This window comes from Tachysurus vachellii, chromosome 1, assembly GCF_030014155.1.
Source record: "Tachysurus vachellii isolate PV-2020 chromosome 1, HZAU_Pvac_v1, whole genome shotgun sequence".
Classification (NCBI taxonomy): domain Eukaryota; kingdom Metazoa; phylum Chordata; class Actinopteri; order Siluriformes; family Bagridae; genus Tachysurus; species Tachysurus vachellii.
This window is the reverse complement of record NC_083460.1, coordinates 38,903,811-38,926,310: the sequence shown is the minus strand read 5'-3', so window position 1 is coordinate 38,926,310 and position 22,500 is coordinate 38,903,811. Positions and strand designations below refer to the sequence as shown.

Below are 22,500 nucleotides of genomic sequence, written 5' to 3'. Positions count from 1 at the left end.
ATGACCAAATCAGGACAAAACAAAACCCTGGAATCAACAATGAAATAGGAACAATGAAAAAAAGACCATTAAGTAGCTGTAATTCTTTTTTTTTTTTTTCCTTTTTTTTCTTTTCCTCTTTCAGATCCCAATTTTGTGCGGACCTTCCTCACCACCTACAGGTCGTTCTGTAAACCGCAGGAGCTGCTGGATTTGCTCATTGAGAGGTGAGATGATCCTTTTAACATTTGTGAAGATATTTATAAATCTTTTGAACTCTTTCCAGGTGTAACGGTGGTCTTGCGTTGTCACAAAAAAATAAAGACTATAGTGTTGCAGCAGCTTTGTACAAATAACTTGGTGTGTGTGTGTGTGTGTGTGTGTGATGTCCAGGTTTGACATTCCGGAGCCCAAACCCACTGAAGCGGATCAGATGGCCATGGAGAACGGAGATCAGCCGCTCAGCGCTGAGCTCAAACGCTTCCGCAAAGAATACGTGCAGCCGGTGCAGCTCAGGTGGGACTGAATATCAAAAGAACCGAAAAGCACCATGTACACTAATATAGAGTTTTAATAATAAAAGGACCAGGGGACTTATAAAAGGATTTATTATAGAAGTTTCTCCACTCATTCTCAGGCGAGGGTTCGGTTTTCTTCAGTTCTGGAGGAACGGAAACCTTTGTAGACGTATCTTTCGAGGCAACGTTAACTTTTTGTGTCTTATTCCGAATCATGTGCGTGCAGGGTGCTGAATGTGTGCCGGCACTGGGTGGAGCACCACTTCTACGACTTTGAGAGGGACGCTCAGCTACTCTGCCAGTTGGAGGAGTTTATCGGAACAGTCCGAGGTAATCTCTCTATCTAACCGCACCGTTTGGCATGAAATGTAAATGTGAGTGTCTTAAGATTTTAAAAAAAATTTTGGTTTGTAAAAAAGGTTCCCACAAAAAATAACCTACCGTGGACATTAAATAATTACAGTTAAGTACATAGTGAATAATCTTAACCCCTGAATAGAAACTTTCTCACGCTCTTCTGCACGGGTTAAGAATTTTTTTTCCATTACGTTCAATCGATCCTGTGCCGAACGTTTAAAGCTCTTGTTCATTAACCCGGATTTCTTACAACTCTCATCCTATTAAATTGGCTTTAGATTTTAAGAAACAGTTGTTTTAAGAAAAAGTGTTATTTTAATGGCCAAACTTTTCGTCAGATTAGTTTTGAAATGTTTCTCATTTCTCCTCTCTCTCTCTCTACAGGCAAGGCCATGAGGAAGTGGGTCGAGTCCATCACCAAGATCATACAGCGGAAGAAGCAGGCACAGGCTAATGGTTCGTGTCACAACATCACCTTTGAGAATACTCCCCCGCCCAGCGAGTGGCACATCAGCAAACCGGGCCATATCGAGCAGTTCGACCTGATGACCCTTCATCCCATTGAGATCGCTCGCCAGCTCACGCTGCTTGAGTCTGAATTTTACAGGTACACACACACACCGTTTATTTTAGATTAGCTGTAGAGATGTGATTTAATGTGTTTATTGAACATTCAGGAACATGGCCGCTTCCTGTTTGTATTTTTATTTTTTTGATCACTTGCCAACAACCAGCCAAGAAAACGGGGCACTTTAGCACAATGCAGGACATGGGAGTATTACTTATTGTATACACACACACACACACACACTCACACACAAAAGGGAACAAGGGGACACACTTCCCTTTAGCTCTGTGTGCCTGTGGGAACAGGGGATGACCGTCGTACCCAGGGCGCTCGTTTTCCATCAAGGCTGTGTTTCATCTCCCTAAAAGACCTTTAATAGTCTCTGAATGGATGCTGTGTTTATTTCAGCTTTTATACGTGCACTAATGCATATATACATAGGTCGCAGTGTTTTATACAATGTCGATGCTTCGACCCAACAAAGTTGGGGTAAAACGTTGTGACTACGTTTGAATGCATTAGTAGATATGATCCCGTTAAGTCCGACAGATAACTGATACTCACACGCCTCGTAAAACTGGTATCATCCTGCGTGCATCTTTTTTGGATTTAAAGATGAAACGCATGATTTGTGGTAGACAAATTATAAGTTGTTCACACCTATACTAAGCAAAGCATATCCGTCACCTTTGTGTCAAATTCAAATTAATATATATTAATATCAGGAAGCTATAGCATTAAAGGCCCCCTGGTGGTCCAGCGGTAGGCTTCCGCGCTCACATTGCTGCCACCCGGGTTCGATTCCTGCTCAGAGAGCTAACACGGCCACCGAAGAGTTAACTCTCAGTGATTCGTGATTCGCTGCGGCAACCCCGAACCGGGGGAAGCATATAATGTATATTCACAAATGAGTGGGATTAAAGATTTGAACTGAACTGCCATTATAATCTGGCAACCCATGTCTACGTATGTGCTTCTAAACACTAAGGCATACAAAACAAAAAACAACAACTACAATATCCAGTGGGATATGAATAGTCCACAATATACTGTGATGGATGGATGGATGGGTGGCTGGGCGGGCGGATGGATGGATGGGTGGGTGGCTAAATTCCGGTGATGATTAGGTTATTATATTGGCTATACACATGGCTTCTGTTGGCAAGTTCTGCGAAACATCAAGCTCGTTATAGTGCCTGTGTTTTAAGTTGAGTTCTGGGTAAATTAAATACATCCATGTATTTGTATTTATGTACTTTGTGTTTTGCTATTTTGGTGTAATTGGTGTGTCAATTTAAAAAGACTCATTTTATTGTCATCCTTTGGCACTTTGACAATTATTTATGTGAAGAAGTCCCCATAAATAACCTCACAGTGCAACGATGTCGTGTCGCTGTATTCTAGCCAAGTGTAACAGAAAGATGAGAGAAAGCAGGTCGCAAATTTTGAACTTTCTGTCTCTCTCCCAGGGCAGTTCAGCCATCGGAGCTGGTGGGAAGCGTGTGGACCAAAGAGGACAAAGAACTGAACTCACCCAACCTTCTGCGCATGATCCGACACACCACCAATCTCACCCTCTGGTTCGAGAAGTAAGTGACTGGCTTTTGCTAATCATCTTGCTTAGATAACATGCAGTGCAATGCATGTTGTGCGGTCACAGTTTGACTACCGTAAAGCAGTTGTTCTCGAATATCGATGTAAAACAGGGGTTCAGGGTTAATGCTGTAAGATTTCAATATTTTACCCTTTCCCCTTGGGGCAATTTGCAGAGATGAAACTCTCAGATTTAATTGGATTTATTCAGAGAGAATTCAAGGCTGCATCCCAAACCATAACATGCATACTGAGTAGTGCTCCTAAATAATAATGACACCACTGGTGTACTAACACATTATTTAGTAGTTTGGGACACATTTAGTAGTTTGGGCAAATATTCTTAACTCCGAGGATCTAATTATCTGCTGCTTTTTCAACAGTATTATGAGGTTAAGCAACATTTTATTGCGTGACTGGAATAGCATAACCACTCGGCTACTTGGCATTTGTGTTGCTTCACTATCTAATTAAATACACTGTCAAGAGAAAACTATCGCCTCTGGTCGTTGCTGATGTGTGTGGTGTTTTTTTTTTTTATTAATCGGCCAGTGTCCAATCTGTGTGTTGTGCTCTCATGAAGCATGTTTGGGAGAGCTAAAACACAGACTGATAGATACACACACAGAGGCTGAGAAGATGCCCCAGATGACTCACGCTTGCTTGAGTTTGAAACTGGGGAAAAAGATAAACTTCAGAACTGTCCGAACGGGCTGACCGTCATCTACCATTGACCAGCCAAATTTGAGAACAAATAAGCATTCCCCAAGAGAAAAGCTGTAATTCCACAAGCCCCTAATCCTTTCTCTTGTTATAGTGTAATATTAGAACCGATAACCGATACTGCGTTCTGCTCAGGTGTATCGTGGAAACGGAGAACCTGGAGGAACGCGTAGCCGTGGTGTCACGCATCATCGAGGTCCTGCAGGTCTTTCAGGAGCTCAATAACTTTAACGGCGTCCTTGAGGTGGTCAGCGCCATGAACTCTTCTCCTGTATACCGGCTTGATCACACCTTCGAGGTAAATGTTGTAAGCCTTGTAGTGCCCCTTTTCCACCAAAAAGAACCGGGTGCTGGTTCAGAGCTAGTGCTGGTTCAAAGTTGGTTCCACTGGTGAACCTTCTAAGAACCGGTTTGCCTTTCCATCGGCTAGAGAACCATCACAGAGCCGTCACTGTATACGTGTAACGTTACACAAACACAACATCAACAATGGTGGCTGTTGCTTTACTGTTAATACTCATGGCTTTGTGAACCTACATTAACACCCAAACGCGGCGAATCCAACGTGTACGTGCAGCTCCATGTAATCTGTATAAACGGAGGTTGTAATCGAGAAAGTACATAACGTTATTTTATTATTAACACAGAAAAAATGTTAGCCTTAGCATGTAGCTACTTACTATCATGTGTGCTCATAATGTATCATATTGCGGTAAAGTAAAAGTGTATTAAACATTAGTATACTTAAGGTACATTATCAAATGCACTAACAGTAGCCCCGCCCACAGCCCCTTACACAAGCGGTTCTTAAGTCTAGACCAGCAACGTTTTTGTGCTACTTAAGAACCACTTTTCCTGGTTCAGAGCCGGTGCTTTGGCTGTCGAAAGAAAGAACTGGTTCTAAATTAGGCTCCGAACCAGCACTCAAACTGCCTCGGTGGAAAAGGGGCATCTGTGAACTTTGTCTCAGATACAAGGAGGTCTAAAGAGACAGGGTAGTGATGTGGGAAGTTCATAGAGAGACATGTTTGCCTGTTCTTCCAGCAAATCCCGAGCAGACAGAGGAAGATCCTTGAAGAGGCCCATGAACTCAGTGAGGACCATTATAAGAAGTATTTGGCCAAACTCAGGTCCATTAACCCACCATGTGTGCCCTTCTTTGGTATGATTTTCCTTTATAGTCCAGTTCAAGAGAATAGTTTTTTTTTTTTTTCTTTTCATTTTCAGATCAAGTTAATTCTATCTGATTTGTCTGTGTTCAGGTATATATTTAACAAATATCCTGAAAACGGAGGAAGGCAATCCTGACTTCCTGAAGAGACACGGTAAAGAGCTGATTAACTTCAGTAAGCGACGGAAAGTAGCAGAGATCACTGGTGAGATCCAGCAGTACCAGAACCAGCCGTACTGCCTACGGGTAGAGAGCGACATACGGGTTAGTCCGCTTGCAAGGAATGAATACGCAATTATAATCTTTGCTGAGGACATGTAATGGAAAACGTTTTGGTATTTAGGAGTTACATAAAACAGTGGATTCTAAAGTTTAAATAAATGCAATTCTCTTTCTCTCTCTCTCATTCATATATATATATATATATATATATATATATATATATATATATATATATATATATATATATACACACACACACACACTCCCTGACAAAAGTCTTGTCGTCTATCCAAGTTTTAAGAACAACAAATAACTTGACTTCTAGTTGATCATTTGGAATCAGAAGTGGCTTATATGAAAGGCAAAGGCCTCTAGATTACGCTTATTTTACCAAAATAAAATCTTATCATGCCTTGATTTGTAATTAGGACAGAAAGGTCAGTCTTTGCTTAGACAAAAGTCTTGTCACATCTTTAAAGGATTCAACCAATCACAGATTACTGTAAGAAATACTGTAATTAACACATTCCCAGGTGTGTGGAATAAGAACCCCAGCACACCCAACCTTCATTTGAAATGCATCCTGACCTCTGACAGAATGTCAGAGATTCAACCACAGACCAAACTGCTGATCATTAAGAGCCTGAAGACCAAGTCTCCTGTCTCCTGCTACATCTTTAATGTATCAAAACGTCAAGCGGCGAGGATAAGAAAAAGATCTGAAGAAACCGGTGAAGTTCATGACAGGCCCAGGTCAGGCAGACGCCCCAAGACAATTGTTAGAGAGGATCGTTTGTTGGTTCGACAGACCAGGGCCCTTTTTCAACTGCAGCAGAGCTACATCATAACTGGTCACCAGAAACCAGCATTAAACAGAAGACAACTAAAAAATCGTGTTGCATTTGCCAAGGCCCACAGCTTGCAGGAAGGATGAACTGTGGAAAAGTGGCAGAAGGTTGATTTTTCCGATGAATCATCTATTGAACTGCATCCCAATCGTCGAAAATACTGCAGAAGACCTATTGGAACCCGCATGGACCCAAGATTCACACAGAAAACAGTCAAATTCGGTGGAGGAAAAATCATGGTTTGGGGGCGTGTGAGAGATCTGCAGAGTGGATGGCAACATCAACAGCTTGAGGTATCAAGACATCCTTGCTGCCCATTACATACCACAGGATGGCGCTCCTTCTCATACTTCAGCCTCCACATCAAAGTTCCTGAAAGCAAAGAAGGTCAAGGTGCTCCAGGATTGGCCAGCCCAGTCACCAGACATGAACATTATTGAGCATATCTGGGGTAAGATGAAGGAGGAGGCATTGAAGATGAAACCAAAGAATCTTGATGAACTCTGGGAGTCCTGCAAGAATGCTTTCTTTGCCAGTCCTCCAAGCTCATGGGAGTCATACACAAAATTAATTTCCACTGCAACATGACTTTATGTTCTGTACTGTACATTATTTCTGTTAAGTGACGAGTCTTTTGTCTAAGCAAAGTCTGACCTTTCTGTCCTAATTAAATAATTAAAAATCAAGGCATGATAAGATTTTATTTTGGTAAAATAAGCGTAATCTAGAGGCCTTTTGCCTTTCATATAAACGACTTCTGATTCCAAATGATCAACTAGTAGTTGAGTCAAGTTATTATTTGTTGTTCCTACTTGGATAGGCAACAAGACTTTTGTCAGGGAGTTGTGTGCATGTGTGTGTGTGTGTGTGTATATGTGTGTGTGTGTGTATATGTATATATATATATATATATATATATATATATATATATATATATATATATATATATATATATCTCTCACAGACTGTCTTTGTTACTTTTAATTGTGATGATTTAGACTCACATAAAAACCCACCAAAAAAAAGAATAAGACCAATAAAAAAACATTTTTAGTGAATTGTTGGCCTTTTGGAAAGTATGTTCAGTTACTGTATATGTACTCAATACTTGGTTGGGGATCCTTTTGCTTTAATTACTGCCTCAATTTGGCGTGGCATGGAGGTGATCTGTGGCACTGCTGAGGTGGTATGGAAGCCCAGGTTTATTTGACAGTGGCCTTCAGCTCATCTGCATTGTTTGGTCTCTTGATTCTCATTTTCCTCTTGACAATACACCATACGTAGATTCTCTATGGGGTTCAGGTCTGGTGAGTTTGCTGGCCAGTCAAGCACACCAACACCAACATGGTCATTTAACCAACCTTTGGTGCTTTTGGCAGTGTGGGCAGGTGCCAAATCCTGCTGGAAAATGAAATCAGCATCTTTAAAAAGCTGGTCAGCAGAAGGAAGCATGAAGTGCTCTAAAATTTCTTGGTAAACTGGTGCAGTGACTTTACAGTGGTTTTCAAAAAACACAGTGGACCAACACCAGCAGATGACATCGCACCCCAGATCATCACAGACTGTCGAAACTTAACACTGGACTTCAAGCAACTTGGGCTATGAGCTTCTCCACCCTTCCTCCAGACTCTAGGACCTTGGTTTTCAAATGAAATACAAAACTTGCTCTCATCTGAAAAGAGGACTTTGGACCACTGGGCAACAGTCCAGTTCTTCTTCTCCTTAGCCCAGCTAAGACACCCTTGACTTGTCTGCGATTCAGGAGTGGCTTAACAAGAGGAATAAGACGACTGTAGCCGAATTCCTTGACACGTCTGTGTGTGGTGGCTCTTGATGCCTTGACCCCAGCCTCAGTCCATTCCTTGTGAAGTTCAAGCAAATTCTTGAATCGATTTTGCTTGACAAGGTTGCGCTTCTCTCGGTTTGTTGTACATCTTTTCCTTCCACACTTTTTCCTTCCACTCTACTTTCTGTTAGCATGCTTGTATACAGCACTCTGTGAACAGCTTCTTTAGCAATGAATGTTTGTGGCTTACCCTTTTGTTTGTGTTTGTGAAGGGTGTCGATGATTGTCTTCTGCACAACCGTCAGACCAGCAGTCTTCCCCATGATTGTGTAGCCTAGTGATCCAAATTCAGAGACCATTTTGATGGCTTAGAAATACTTTGCAGCTCTTGTGAGTTGATTGGTGGTGAATTGGTGGGTTTTTGTTAAATGTGAGCCAAAATCATCACAATTAAAAGTAGCACAGACTTAAACTACTTCAGTCTGTGTGTCCTGAATTTATATAATAAATTTCACTATTTAAATAGTTTCACTATTTGAGTCGAATCACTGAAATAAGTGAACTTTTCCACAACATTCCAATTTATTGAGACGCTCCTGTATATATCTATTTTTTCGAAACGCTATTAAAATGAAGTCTCACCTACCGTCTACTCTGTGCTTTCTCTCTATTTGATTCTAACACCGATGCAGAAATTCTTCGAGAACCTGAACCCGATGGAGGACATGACGGAGAAGGAGTTTACAGACTACCTTTTCAACAAGTCTTTAGAGATCGAGCCTCGCAACGCACGTTCGCTGCCTCGATTTGTAAGCTCCTCCCGATGTCCTAATGTTCAGATAATGTTTGATCTGGTTTTTGTTTGATAGGATATTCAGTCTGCTTCTGCTCCCCACCTGCAGCCTAAGAAGTACAGCTGCCCGCTGAAATCTCCGGGTGTGCGCCCGTCCTCGAATCGGCCCGGCACCATGCGCCACCCGACGCCGTTGCAGAACGAGCCGAGAAAGATCAGCTACAGTCGTATTCCGGACAGCGAGACAGAAAGCTGCGCGGCATCGGCGCCCAACTCACCTCGAACGCCCCTCACACCTCCACCCGCCTCCGCAGCCTCCAGCTCCACAGATATCTGCAGTGTGTTCGACTCTCCGCAGGGGCCCTCCAGTCCCTTCCACTCGAGTAAGTACAGTATACACACACACACACACACACACACACCCACCCTTAAAGATCTTGTATACAGCATTTCTCACCCTTCTGCCACAAGTAAACATGTTGACTGGGTTTTACTAACACCAAATAACCTACATTTAACAGCATCGTACTGCCACTGATCTCAGAGCAGCTTTTAAGAGTGTGTGTGTGTTTGTGTGTGTTAACAACACAAAAAGATGTAGAGAATGTGCAACATGCTTTTTGGACAGCAGAACAGAAATCACCCAGTTGTTTGTCTCGCTCATGTGTGTTTAACTCTCTCTCTCTCTCTCTCTCTCTCTCTCTCTCTCTCTCTCTCTCTCTCTCTCTCTCTCTCTCTCTCTCTCTCTCTCTCTCTCTCTCTCTCTCTCTCTCTCTCTCTCTCTCCTTCTCTCTCTCTCTCTCTCTCTCTAGCTTTTTCACCCCCCCCTTTCTCTCTCTCTTCCTTTCTCTCTCTTTCTCCCTGCCTGTCTCTCTTCCTCCCTCCTTCTCTTTCTCTCTCACCCCCCTCTCTCTCTTGCTCTCTCTCTCTCTCCTTTGCCCCTCTCTCTCTCTCTCTCTCCCTCTCCCCCTCCCTCTCCCTCTCTCTGCGACTTTGCAAACACAATTAAAGAAATCTTTCCAAGCATTTTTCAGTTTCAGTTTGACTGATGAAGCTTTTCTGTTATGCTTGACATTTACCCAGCCTCGTACTAACAGATGTACTGATCCGAGTTCACCTGTGAGATGGGTAATTTCTTTTTTCTCAAGAACACGTAAAGGTTTCTGTTTGTTTGTTTACATTTTGTGTTTCTTCTTTGATTGACGATGATGATGATGATGATGTATGCCAGAGTTCTTCAGCATTCCAAGGCCTTGACTGTGTTGTTCCTCTCTCAGCATGTGTCTCTCTCTTTTCTTTTTGCTGCCAGACAGCGACACCATTTTTGCCCCGGTTGCGCTGCCTCATGGCCCACGTTAGTATAAGCCCTCCTTTACCTTTCTTCCTCCCTCATGCCTCCCATCCCTTTATTTACTAATTCACACTTCCATTACACTTGTTTTTGTCTCTCCAACACCAGAGCTGTTTCACATGTACTGCTGTGTTTGATTGGGAACCAAAATGAGTATTTTATTTATTTATTTTTGAATTCTTTTTTTATGTTTGATTTTTTTAATCACATGATCACAAGTTCATTGTTCATTAATTTTGGAGGGGGGGGACCGAGTAAGGATTTGGGGTCATGCTCCTGTCTCACCCTTTGTTTCATGCGTTAGTGTCTCATCAGTCAGAGTAAATGCCAAAATGACACTTTGTGGTGTAACTACACCTTTTTCTCTCTCCGTGTCTAAGGATCATCATCCGTGTCCTCCATGGTTAGCTTCCACAGGAGTACAGACGACCCCCCTGTCCCTCCTCCAGTCCCACCACGACGACGTCCTGAATCCGCTCCTGCCGAGTCCTCACCCTCTAAGGTACGACGTCCTTACACGTTATCTCAAACAAAGTGCTAACTCTGGACCCAGAGTCTTTTCTACACTTAGACTCTGTCTGAGGCTTTCGTATGTCACCTGAAATGACCTCAGCTGCATCGGCCATCATTTCCTGTTACTTAACGAGAGTCTGTAATGTGTTGGTGGTGACACTTTTACGTCTCTGATGTTATTCTCTACATTATTTTTATCGTACACCATAAATGCTAAAGATACAGCCACAGAAAATTGATTTATTACCTGCATGATGTTGGATCAAATTTATAAACAAACCTTTTTAAATATATATTTTTTGAAATATATTGATGTACATTAATTCAGACCCATTTCCTTCAGGCAACAAGTTACTTACACAGTTAAGAGAGTAAAAGCAGAGCATGGGCTCTCATACAATATTAGGAAAATTTAAAATTGGTTTTTGATCTTCACTGTGTTTTCTTCAGGCCTCACCATTATATTCATATTCTCTCTTTTCTTCTTCTCCTACTTCTTCTTCACAGATGATGTCTAAACACGTGGACAGTCCCCCGGCAATCCCCCCGAGGCAGCCCACTGGTAAGCTGTACCCGATGCGCTACTCCGTGCCAGACGCTCCCTCCAGCCCTCCGTCGCTGCCGCCCCGTGAACCCCTGCGCACCCCGGATGTGTTGTCCAGCTCGCCTCTTCTCCTTCAGCCTCCTCCCCAGGGCCGCCGCGCCGAACCCAGCCACTTCTTTCCCTCGTCCCCGTCACCGCTGGGACCACGGAAACTCCCGGCCTCAGCTCCGGCGCTACATCTGCTCGAATGTGACACCACACATGGTGCCACCGGACCCCCGCTGCCCCCCCGCCACAGCACGGCCATTCCTAAACTGCCCCCAAAAACGTATAAAAGGGAGCGGGAAGGTCCACCGCTTCTCGAGAACGCCAATCCTTCCTAAAGAGGAAACACTAAAGACTGCAGATGACAAGTGTGTGATTGAGATATCTATATATATAAACACACCGTAGTGACTTTTTCGAAAAAAGGTAAACGAGACTGTCGGATGAAATGCCAGTGTTGGACTTCAGAGAAGGAAAAAAGAGACAAACACGTATTGAAAAATGTGCCCTTAAACCGTTCAGATTGTGTTTTCATGAAGTGTAAACTTCGTCGAGATTATCCAGCCCTCCTGCAGGGTGGCGCGCTCTCTGTACATTTTTTGGGGTTGTTTCCTGTTTTTGTTTAGTCTTTTTGAAAACTGCTTGTGTTTTTTTGTCCATGTCTGATGGTTGTTCATTTCATTTTGCTGTTTTTTTTTGTTGTTGTTTTTTTTTTTTTTAAAAAACGTTGCTTATTTTCAGCTATGAGCTCATTGGCCTTTCCTCTGCTCCTCCTCCTGCACAGCTGCAGTCAGTACCAGATTAAAAAAAAATACATACATACACACCATAACAAATCATTAACATTAATGCTGGACAGCTAAAGACTAGAGGAGTTTTGAACCAGCTTCTAAATAAAGCAAATCAACAAAGCACGGTTTCTCTGCACAGACTGTATGTGCCTGTCTCCTCTATGCCGAGGACCGCGTCAGCGTCTCGGCCGGCGGCGATGCTGGACGACAGGTAGGACTCGACCGAGAGGACGACTCCTGCCTCACACCTCATTACGTTTAAAGGAAAAAGGGACTGCGAGTCATGAGCTGTGTTCGTCTTTACTCCTCCCCCCCCCCCCCACAGGGAGAGGTCTGTGTGCCAGTAGTCTCAAGAGTACCGCGAGTCAAAAGGTACCCTCCTACAACCAAAGAGGTACTTTCATTAAATTTAAGAAAAAAAAATTGTCCTTTATGTGTTAGAACTTTTATTTTCTGAATCATTTCTGTTTTTGCCAATAAGTATAAAAAAAGAAAAAAAAGGGAATAAAAGTGTTTCTACCATTGTGTGCTGAGAAAGTCATGCTAATTTTCAATATGAATAATGAGGATTAGTAAACGGAGAAAAAAATAATTTGGTGAAAAAAGCAAGCGTCAGGAGATCGCGAGAGCAAACGAGAACAAATCCCAATAAAAAAAATCAGTGTGTCTCCTGTCAATCAATTCAATTTTATTTGTGTAGCGCTTTTAACGATGGACGTTTGTCTTAAAGCAGCTTTACAGAACATAAGAAATGTACAAAAAGTTCAAGATTTAATATTAGACTTATATTTAAATGTGTTTGTATTTTTATCCCCAATGAACAAGTCTGGAGGTGACTGTGGTGAGGAAAAACTCCCTTAGATGGAAGAGGAAGAAACCTTGAGTGGAACCAGACTCAAAAGTGAACCTCATCTTCATTGGGGTGTCACTGAAGGGTGTGATTATAAACTGTTATAAACACCAGAGAGTATTATTAGTGCTTATGTATGCAGAATAGTGTGGATTTTGCTTTCCTCTGATTGGGTTGTGATGCTCTGTGACACCACAAGCAGCTTGTCAGCCCTCACCCTCTCCTTAAACCTCAACAGTCGGTAAAGTAGCTGCCGTGTTGGACGGCCGACAGATTGCTGGTGGGTGTGAATTGTCAGGTGACCAACTTGCAGAGAAAATTGGGAAAAGATTGAAAAGAAAACACATGTTCCCCGTGTGTTCCTCCTGATTTACACACGATGTGCAGTAACGTTCCGATTCCTGGTTTTTCCCGTGTCTGTAGAGACGGGTTCTAGAGCCGAGTATCAATAAGCTATAAGAAAGAGCGTCAGAATGCAGCTGTTTAATGAATGCAATTAAAGCAGTGAGAGAGAAGGTTTTAGAGACCTGGAACAAAATGAGGTTTGATCGTGAAACTGTCGCCACAGCAAATCATCCGTTTCCTCCTAAATCGATCCTCGGCATCCTTTACTCTCGCACTGATTATCTTCATGTCCTCTTTTAACACATCCACATATCTCCTCTTTATCACCTTCATCTTGACTTCTTACCTGCCACCTCCTCAGGTCACTGGCTTGCAACCCCTGTGGCTAGATTAATGAGAAACTTGACAGTAAAATCTGTTAATGTAATGTAAGTAATTGTTGAGTTGATGGGCGTGGTCTCTTCCACTGTCAATCATCTGCTACAGCGTTCACACTTTCTCAATTCAAGTTATTTGTATAATGATTTTAACAATAGAAGTTGAGGCAAGGGAAAACTCCCTGAGATGGAAGAGGAAGAAACCTTGAGAGGAACCGGACTCAGAAGGGAACCTCATCCTCATTTGTGTGGCACCAGAGAGCGTGATTATAAATAATGTCCGTTCTACAATCAGTTGGCTTCGTGTAACCAGCAGTTCCTGAGCAACTCATAAATTAGCTCATCATCCGAGTTCGTTATAGATTCGACACCGACGACTCCGTGCCGAATCCTGCAAATACACAACGACGGAGGTACAGAATGTGTAAAATATAAGACTGTGTATTGATTAAGAGGTTGTTCTCCTTCAGATACTCACCCTGCTTAGACAGAAAACAGATTCTATTATTAAATCATAGTATTAAATAAAAGAAAAACTGATTTGTCATGACATTTATTACAGATTCGTGGCACAATACAAACTGCAGAAGTATTTCCTGTTCAAGCAGCAACAACAAAAAACTATATTTTTATAAGCACTTAAAAGCTGCCACATTTTGGTTTTCTTATTTATCTGACCAGTGATTTTTTTTTTAATTATTTTGAATATAAGCATATAAGATTTTTCTGACACATTGGGCCTCATTTTGTCTTTTAGTAAAGTTGTGTGTACTTTTTTGTAGGTCAAAATCCACACTAATCCGCACTTTGGGTACTAGACACGTATTTACACACACACATTAAGGTGACCTTTAATGGAGGGGTGTGTCATTACTTTTGTTCCATGTGAACAGCTAGTCTTATTTGTCCTGATTTAGGCTCTGTTACTTTGTCAGGTCAGGAATATGAAACAGAAGAGTTTCTCAAAACGAAAAAGTAATGAAATAAACGAAGTGTTATCCAGATTTAATATTGCAGTAAGTCATCAGCATCGTAGAATACAAAGGCGTTTATTTATTTATTTCCACACGAACCAAAGGATTTGTTAGTATCCAGATTGATAAATGAGGCCAAATGCGTGCATCAGAATTAAGGACGTACGTAGAAGTAAACCAAGGCACCAGTCTGTCAGTGCAGCAAGTGCTTTAATCAAAGTCTCAATCTCCCTCAGTAGAAAGAGGAACACATGGACATTTAAGACATCATGGACATCATGACCTCTCACAGAGAGGACACACACTGTGTGAAAAAAATGCTTAACGCTGGTTTTCTCGTCCTGGCTTGTTTTCCACGAGACTCTGCACTCTCGCCAGGATGATTTCGTTTATGCTGCTGCACTGCTCGGGGCCGTACGGAGCGCTGATGGTGAGCACGTCCGCCACACGCAGGACGTCGCCCTCGTCTGTAACCGGAATCAGGTTCTTCTCCAGCCATGCTCGCAGGTCCTTCTTGCGTTCCTCAAGTTCCTCTGTGCTGAATTCCTGACTTGCAGCAGGTGTAAACAGTGACCTCATCATCTTCTCGGTCTCTTCATCTCCTGCCCTGAGGATCTGCATGTCTCTCACAGCGTGACCCGAGACGACCCTCACGGAAGCGTTTCTTTTCTCCTCGAAGGTCACGAGGACTAGGCTTGTGGGGGAGAAAAAAAAATTTTATGAGTCATAAAAAGAACCTTTGAATCCTATAACAGTCTGTGATAAAGTGATTTCTTTATAGAATGACTGATTACACAACTTGTGATTTAAAGCGAATGACTAGGTTCTGCTAAGATAATCAATTACCACGATCTGGTTTCATGTAGAAAGCCGGATCGTATAAACAGAAATAATCTTAGAGAGTGAGTTTCAGGTCAGTATTTTTAATTTCCGAGCTTAATAACTCATACGTCGGTCCAGTCTTAAAGGTCTTCTTTCTTCTACAAAGTCCCCACCCCCACCTCAATGCTCTGATACATACATACCAAAAACTGGCATATTTACCACTAGAAATTATATAATTCTAATGAAAATGATAGGTTTTTGTGATGTCATGTAGAAACAGTAATGACATCAGACATAATTGGAAAAGCACAGAATAAAACTCTTGCTCTTTTTTAGCAACAATCAACAATCAGCTCATGGGATTGTTGTGCACGAAGCCGCCCCGGAGACCATCATGCCTTCTTTTGAACCAATGTTGTGTCAGTCAGCTGTATGGTCTGGCCTTTATCAGCAAATCAGGTCTGCGCTGAACTGAGTTTACGATGACCCATTAGTTCCTCAGGAGCTCTCGGTTGCACTATTATAAACTGTCATAGAAAGGACATTATTTACATTTACACTATTTTCTGTCCAGTGTCACTCAAATGCAGATGAGGTTCCCTTCTGAGTCTGGTTCCTCTCAAGGTTTCTTCCTCATATCATCTCAGGGAGTTTTTCCTTGCCACCGTCGCCTCCGGCTTGCTCGTTAGTTATAGGGATAGATATATAGTATCATAAATTTTGAATTAATCTTTTTTTAAACTAATTTTAAACTTTAATTGTATATATTCACGTATTTATTTTTATCCTTATTTCTTATTATTTATTTATTTCTCTTTTCTGTTTCCATACTTCTCTAAAGCTGCTTTGAAGTCAATGGGAAATTGTTAAAAGCGCTATGGAAATAAAATTGAATTGAAAAAATTGAACTGAACATTTTATTGGCCCTATACTCGTACTCTAATCTAATTTATTTAAAATCTGACATTAAGGTTATATACAGGTATATATAAGATTGCTGATCCCCCCCTTCTATTATACATCATTGTTAACTCAAAGCCATGTCTTCAAGTGACATGGACATGATGATTGGAAACATTATTGAGCATAAAGAGAATACATCACCAGCTAGCAAACTAAGACCAGAATCACTAAAACTAAATATTATTATTATTATTGATTATTGATTATTATTATTAGGGGGCACGGTGGCTTGGTGGTTAGCACGTTCGCCTCACACCTCCAGGGTCGGGGTTCGATTCCCGCCTCCACCTTGTGTGTGTGTGGAGTTTGCATGTTCTCCCCGTGCCTCGGGGTTTCCTCCGGGTACTCCGGTTTCCTCCCCTGGTCCAAAGACATGCATGGTAGGTTGATTGGCATCTCTGGAAAATTGTCCCTAGTGAGTGAATGAGAGTGTGTGTGCCCTGCGATGGGTTGGCACTCCGTCCAGGGTGTATCCTGCCTTGATGCCCAATGACGCCTGAGATAGGCACAGGCTCCCCGTGACCCGAGGTAGTTCGGATAAGCGGTAGAAGATGAATGAATGAATTATTATTATTATATCTAATGTGTTTCACGGTGGACTTTTCCTGTAACATGCACATCAGTGTAGTTACCTGGCAGACACTGGATCCACAGTGTACACAAAGCCTTCATACTGCTGTTTATCATGTGCAGTAACCTTTACCTCCTGGTTCACACATTTAAACCATTCCTGCGGCAACACGTTGCGCCATTCCGCCATTTCCGCTGGAATAAATACACAAAAACAAGATCAGTTGTTAATATAACTTTTTAAAAACAAGAAAGAAAACGTACTCGTACTTTATAAGACGTAAATAATACACGTATATACCGGTGCGAAACGAATTCACAACTTCTTAGCTTAGCTTAGCTTAGCTTAGCTTAGCTTGAACGTACAGGATGTTCGAGAAGTGCATTATGGGATATTGAGTTTTTAAGTGCTACTTCTCGTACTTTACTAACGTGCGCGGGACTACAAAGAGGAAAGCACGGACACTTTAAAATGTGACACGCAATGTTTTTTTTAAATATGGTTCCGTTTCCATCTGTCAGTTTGTGACGTTCCGTTCAGAGTAGTGTGTTTAGGTTCTATGAGATGTCCAGATACAGTCGGCACGGAGGAGGTAAGCTGGGTGTAAACATTACGTATAGCGTATTTACTGACAAACGTATAAATCAATAAAGATTAATAGTATCCGAGTAGCGTTATCGCACGCGCATTTTCTCCTCGCGCCACTAAGAGGCTGTAATGGCCGACCCTTCCCCCCGCACGTTTTTTTTTCGAATGTGACGGTTGCTAAGCTAACTGAGCTAGCTTACTAGCTAATGCTAACATTTTATTTTTTTTTCGTCCTTGAAGAAAATATACACAACTACTCATGATATTATCAGATATAATAATTTAAATGTATTCGTATACCGTTTTTAACTATGTGTCGTAAATAGGTTTAATATAATGTTTTAGAACGATTTAATATAATTTATGCTTCCATAAATATAAAATAAAATAAAATAATAACACTAATAGTAGTAATAATAATAATAATAATAACAACAACAACAATAACACTAATAATAATAAAAGCACTAATAACAATAACACTAATAATTATAATATTTTTAATACTACTACTACTACTACTACTACTAATAATAATAATAATAATAATACAGGTCTGCCATTTTGGATACAACCTGTGAGGCTTACAAAAAGTTTGCTTATAAAAATTTATTTAAAATATATTTGCACTCTCTCTCACACTCATTTTCTACCGCTTATCCGAACTACCTCGGGTCACGGGGAGCCTGTGCCTATCTCAGGCGTCATCGGGGATCAAGGCAGGATACACCCTGGATGGAGTGCCAACCCATGATAGGGCACACACACACACTCATTCACTCACGCAATCACACACTACGGACAATTTTCCAGAGATGCCAATCAACCTACCATGCATGTCTTTGGACCGGGGGAGGAAACCGGTGTACCCGGAGGAAACCCCCGAGGCACGGGGAGAACATGCAAACTCCACACACACACAAGGCGGAGGCGGGAATCGAACCCCAACCCTGGAGGTGTGAGGCGAACGTGCTAACCACTAAGCCACCGTTCCCCCCATATATTTGCACTTTTGCTTTAAAATGAATTTGCACTTTTGTTTTTAACCTCCAAAACCTTTGAATTGAACTCATTTATTAAAATATTTTTTATCTGAAGAGCTGCTGCTAAAATCTTAATGACTGTGTTCTTCCCAGGACGTTTGATTTAAAAAGATATTGACTATCTACATTTTAGTAATGTTACTGTAGTGAAATAAACTGCCTCACACTGATCAAACAGGAAACACCAACTTCTAAACGACTTACATATTGTATTTCTGGCAACCCTGACAATCTCCTCTGTATTGTGCTTACGGTTTACCTTGAATGGTAACATTTGGTGAACATCACATCCCATCACATCACATCCCACCATCTTAAATCATTCAAACGGTCAATCCATCAAACTTTGGTCTCTGTGGTTCTGTGTTTTGCACCGGCATCCTGACCATGTGTTGGTATGTTTTCAGGAAGAAGTGTTTCAGATGTTTGTCTGTTCAACTGACTGAGATCATTATACTTCAGCCTCTAATAGAGTCTCACATCTGCACTTCCTTTTTGTTGTAGTTTTGTTACCCAGAGAAGCTTCCTCAGCTCTTCTGGTGGCTATTATTTGTGTTGAACATCTCCACACACTACTCCTGAGGCATCCACGGGCTCACTCGGCTGTCCAACGTGATGTGAATGTCTGTCAGTGTCTTTCCACAAAGTTTCATGGACCTCTCGGGCATCTTTTCAAACCTTATTTTCCCCCTGGTTAGATATTGCCTTCTGTTTGCACATCTCCATGTCTGCTGCCAGGTTTTGCTCTAATCCGGTTACAGCCTTCAGCTTTGGGAGCCCTAATGGCAGGGCAGTTTCATCATTCTCTCTGAGAGGGCTGTAAGTATTAGTGTTCAGTGACATCTGGCACTCTCACAAAACCCAACCATATGGCTTCAAGTCTCTGTCGTTTCTTGGTGGATTTCTGTTGGCAGTGTGCCACTTGGCTCAGTGCCTTGTAGATGTAGTTCTGATTTTTGAAATCTTAGAGCAAGCAATGTTTTGTTGTACCTGACTTTCTTGCTTTGGTCTATTTGGTTTTGTATAATAATGAAGTATTGTAAGAGTGGACACGTTTCCTTTGCTGGCTCAGCAACTACACGGTTTTGTCTAGAACTGTGAGACCCTGAGGCCGTACAGTCTTTGCTAATTCTGACTGACACACAGGCCACATTTACCTCACTGGGACATGTTGGCATTGAGAATGCATCCTTTTTGTTAGACAGGTAAGTCCAACAGCCATTTGTTTGGGCTGGGCGTCAATGCCTACTGTATTTGCTGCACTGGAAGCCATATTGTCCACTCCTCCTTTGGTGAACAGGTGCATTTGCCACACCTTCTTCTTTTTTATACCAGCTGACATCAGCTGTGCCTCCTTTGCCACACCGAGTTACGTCGAAGTTATTTTTGGTGCTTGGACCCCTGAGTATGTGAAGTATATTGAGTCTGATTTCCAACAAAATAATAAAATCATAAACTCTCCTGGCTGCACTTCATCTCACTTTGAGAACATCTGCTTGAAATGGTCTAATAGTTTTCTTGGAATGTTTATCTTAAAAACAAGTTATCATGGTCACCCATGGTACAGCATTAGCAAAGAAATGTAAATTCTGTTGGCGTTAAGGAGGAATAACAATAATATAAAGCCATCCTTGGAGGGTTCAGTTTGTTATTTTACTAATTGGGATTGTACCAGTTCTTTTTGATTGCTTTTTGTATTGCGTTTAGTTCTTAAAATGCAAATGCTGATTTTCAGCACAGAAAAAGCCCTGAAGCAAAATTATATGCACGTGACCATGTTTTAGTCATGATGACTAAACCCTCTGTTTCTTAGAATAGGTGAGCACACAGTGATGAACATTTGGATTACTTGGTCATGGCCAAACATCTGTGTGCAGCTGGCAGTCATGCAGAACAATCAGATTTACAGGGACAAGCATCTGCATAGACCCAGCTTCAGTCTCAGTCCCTGGAGTGATGTTAATCTGCTCTGTTAATTGCAAAAGCTTATGAAAATTGTTCAGGTTTTATCACTCTTAGATAGATTTCATGGACTTGGAGCTAAGAATTTTCTGAATTTTAGCATCTTTTTATTTGTTTTATTGTAGAGACTAAAGTTTATGTGGGGAACCTAGGCACTGGTGCAGGAAAAGGTGAACTCGAGCGGGCTTTCGGTTATTACGGGCCTTTGAGAACTGTGTGGATTGCCAGAAACCCTCCAGGATTTGCCTTTGTGGAGTTTGATGATCCCAGAGATGCTGAAGATGCCGTCCGTGGCCTTGATGGCAAGTAAGTGGAAATGAGGACACAATATCGCAGAAAGGTCTTCTGTAGCGCATCAGGTCAATTTTTCTCAATTATATATTGCAGTTATTTCTGAAACAAAATGCCAGCTGATTATTCAGTGATTTCTAAGTGTTTTTTTAATCAAAAGTGCAAAAAAACCTTAAGAATTACCTAATCACACAACCTGGATGATAAACTTTTGTTCAAATCAGAAGCACAGGTTCAAAGACGTCTTAAGCATTTTGAGAAAACGAACCGATCGACTTATGCGACGTCGTTCACGTTTCTGTTTCAGAGTGATCTGTGGAACCCGCGTCCGTGTAGAGTTATCGACAGGTATGCCGCGCCGCTCCCGTTATGACCGCCCGCCCACTCGGCGGCCCTTCGACCCTAACGACCGTTGCTATGAGTGCGGTGAGAAGGGGCATTACGCCTACGACTGTCACCGCTACAGTCGCCGCAGACGGAGCAGGTAAAGAACAGCCAGAGCAACCGCCACCAATTCGACCCTTAATGAGTACTCTATAAGTAATGTAGAACATAGATTCCATACCTTCATCATTTTTATTAATATTCCAAAAGCGACTGCTTTATGCAGATATACAAAATGTACTATATGATACAGATACTATATGCTGGTGTATACAGTTTCAGATTTTCTCTTCACTGTATTTCCCATAAGCTAAGTTCTCACACAGGAGCGTCTACGTGTCTCCTTATTGTTTAAAATTCTGATGTTGCTGTCATTTTCTCCTTGTTTGGCTCCTGTATATACACGTAGTGGTCGACCGTTTGCTTTGTAAAAAGGCCTGAAGGGTTTGATTGCATGTTAGATTTGATTGGCAGAGTTGTCAGGTATTAATTAACCTTATGACACGAACAGACTCATGAAACAATATTACTCCCATCCAACATCTTTTAAATTAAATTTGTTTGCTTGTCAGTTTGGTGTTGGAGGGATGGTTGTATGTTTCCTGTTAACGTTTTCTGTCTAATCTAACTGTTCAGCTGAAACGGCTTAAGTCTGCCTCGGGTTGTGTTTATCAATAGGTTGAGACTCTTTATGACGGCCAGCCAATCAGGAGCTCAATATATCCTCAAGCAATGTATCGGTCTACCACTATTTGCATATATAGCTATATAAATGTTGTTTGTTTTACTTTCAAGGTTTATATAAATGCTCAAATGTTGTGTGCGATTTTATTTAATGACTCACCTGGTCAAAACCTTTCAGGTTTCATCGTTTGATACAGAGTGTCACGACCCTTTACGATTTCATGAATCTTCTAGCAAATGCCACACTTTCGGTCACCTGCTTTGACCAGGGCGTGACCAGCCAGACCCTCTCTAAGTCTCCTGCCACTTCTACCTGCAGCTAATCGTTTCATTCGGGGCACATAAGCATGTGTGTTTGTGTATGTGTGTGTGCCCTGTTCTCCCCCCAACTCCAAATCCAAGTGATCAGCAATCTGAGCCAATTTGACTATCAATTCGGGCCCACGATTTTGCTAAAGAGAGCATCGAGACCCCGCCAGACAAAGCACTTCGCACACTTCTATCAAGTCTCAATCAAGCTATTTCGCTGTCAGTGCGATCATCGTTAGAAAGCGAAGAAAACGACTAGATGCAGAGGTCGACTGATGATAGATACTTCTAGATCGCCTAGATCTGCTAGACCTTGGTTCCAAAGAGGGTCGACCTGCAAACTTGCAAGGTTTATTTTATTTAGTACCAATTAATGTGTCTCTCTTTCTCTCTTTCTCTCTATTTTTTTATTTTTTTATTTTTTTTAAAGTTTCCTGAAATTAGTCAAATGTAATGTGTAGTTTCAAGTTATCTTCAGTTTTTTTTTTTTTTTTTTTGGGTTAAGCTTGAAAAAAACCCAACTACTTTATGC

At 41.7% G+C, this 22,500-nt stretch overlaps 3 protein-coding genes across 7 annotated transcripts in view; 2 read left to right on the top strand and 1 right to left on the bottom strand.

The window, feature by feature from the left end:
• Positions 1 to 11,604, top strand: part of sos1 (son of sevenless homolog 1 (Drosophila)) — a 38,669-nt gene extending 27,065 nt beyond the window's left edge. The window contains exons 12-24 of one of the 2 annotated variants that reach the window (XM_060866995.1): positions 125 to 206; positions 373 to 495; positions 724 to 827; positions 1,239 to 1,461; positions 2,892 to 3,011; positions 3,874 to 4,036; positions 4,783 to 4,900; positions 5,001 to 5,173; positions 8,458 to 8,574; positions 8,668 to 8,941; positions 9,868 to 9,912; positions 10,290 to 10,411; positions 10,930 to 11,604. In XM_060866995.1, the coding sequence (XP_060722978.1) occupies positions 125 to 206; positions 373 to 495; positions 724 to 827; positions 1,239 to 1,461; positions 2,892 to 3,011; positions 3,874 to 4,036; positions 4,783 to 4,900; positions 5,001 to 5,173; positions 8,458 to 8,574; positions 8,668 to 8,941; positions 9,868 to 9,912; positions 10,290 to 10,411; positions 10,930 to 11,349 (2,084 nt within the window). In that variant the 3' untranslated portion in view covers positions 11,350 to 11,604. The remainder of the gene's footprint in view (positions 1 to 124; positions 207 to 372; positions 496 to 723; positions 828 to 1,238; positions 1,462 to 2,891; positions 3,012 to 3,873; positions 4,037 to 4,782; positions 4,901 to 5,000; positions 5,174 to 8,457; positions 8,575 to 8,667; positions 8,942 to 9,867; positions 9,913 to 10,289; positions 10,412 to 10,929) is intronic. The other variant, XM_060874688.1, reaches the window with a different exon arrangement.
• A 95-nt stretch (positions 11,605 to 11,699) lies between these two features.
• LOC132841798 (serine/arginine-rich splicing factor 7-like) overlaps positions 11,700 to 22,500 on the top strand; it is a 19,906-nt gene continuing 9,105 nt past the window's right edge. Inside the window, exons 1-4 of one of the 4 annotated variants that reach the window (XR_009648098.1) lie at positions 11,720 to 12,196; positions 20,426 to 20,606; positions 20,899 to 21,075; positions 21,838 to 22,317. Coding sequence is in view for 3 of the 4 variants with exons in the window: in XM_060864742.1 (XP_060720725.1) it covers positions 11,947 to 12,196; positions 20,426 to 20,606; positions 20,899 to 21,075 (608 nt within the window). In the remaining variant the exon portion in view is untranslated. Of the gene's footprint in view, positions 12,197 to 17,176; positions 17,300 to 20,425; positions 20,607 to 20,898; positions 21,076 to 21,837; positions 22,318 to 22,500 lie in introns of those variants that run through there. The other 3 variants (XM_060864742.1, XM_060865403.1, XM_060866624.1) reach the window with 3 other exon arrangements.
• On the bottom strand, positions 14,542 to 17,138 carry gemin6 (gem (nuclear organelle) associated protein 6). Its single transcript, XM_060867570.1, has 3 exons — positions 17,008 to 17,138; positions 16,769 to 16,901; positions 14,542 to 15,042 (listed from the first exon to the last, which is right to left on the bottom strand). The coding sequence occupies exons 2-3, from the start codon at positions 16,894 to 16,896 to the stop codon at positions 14,670 to 14,672; spliced, it is 501 nt and encodes a 166-aa protein (XP_060723553.1). The 5' UTR covers positions 16,897 to 16,901; positions 17,008 to 17,138; the 3' UTR covers positions 14,542 to 14,669.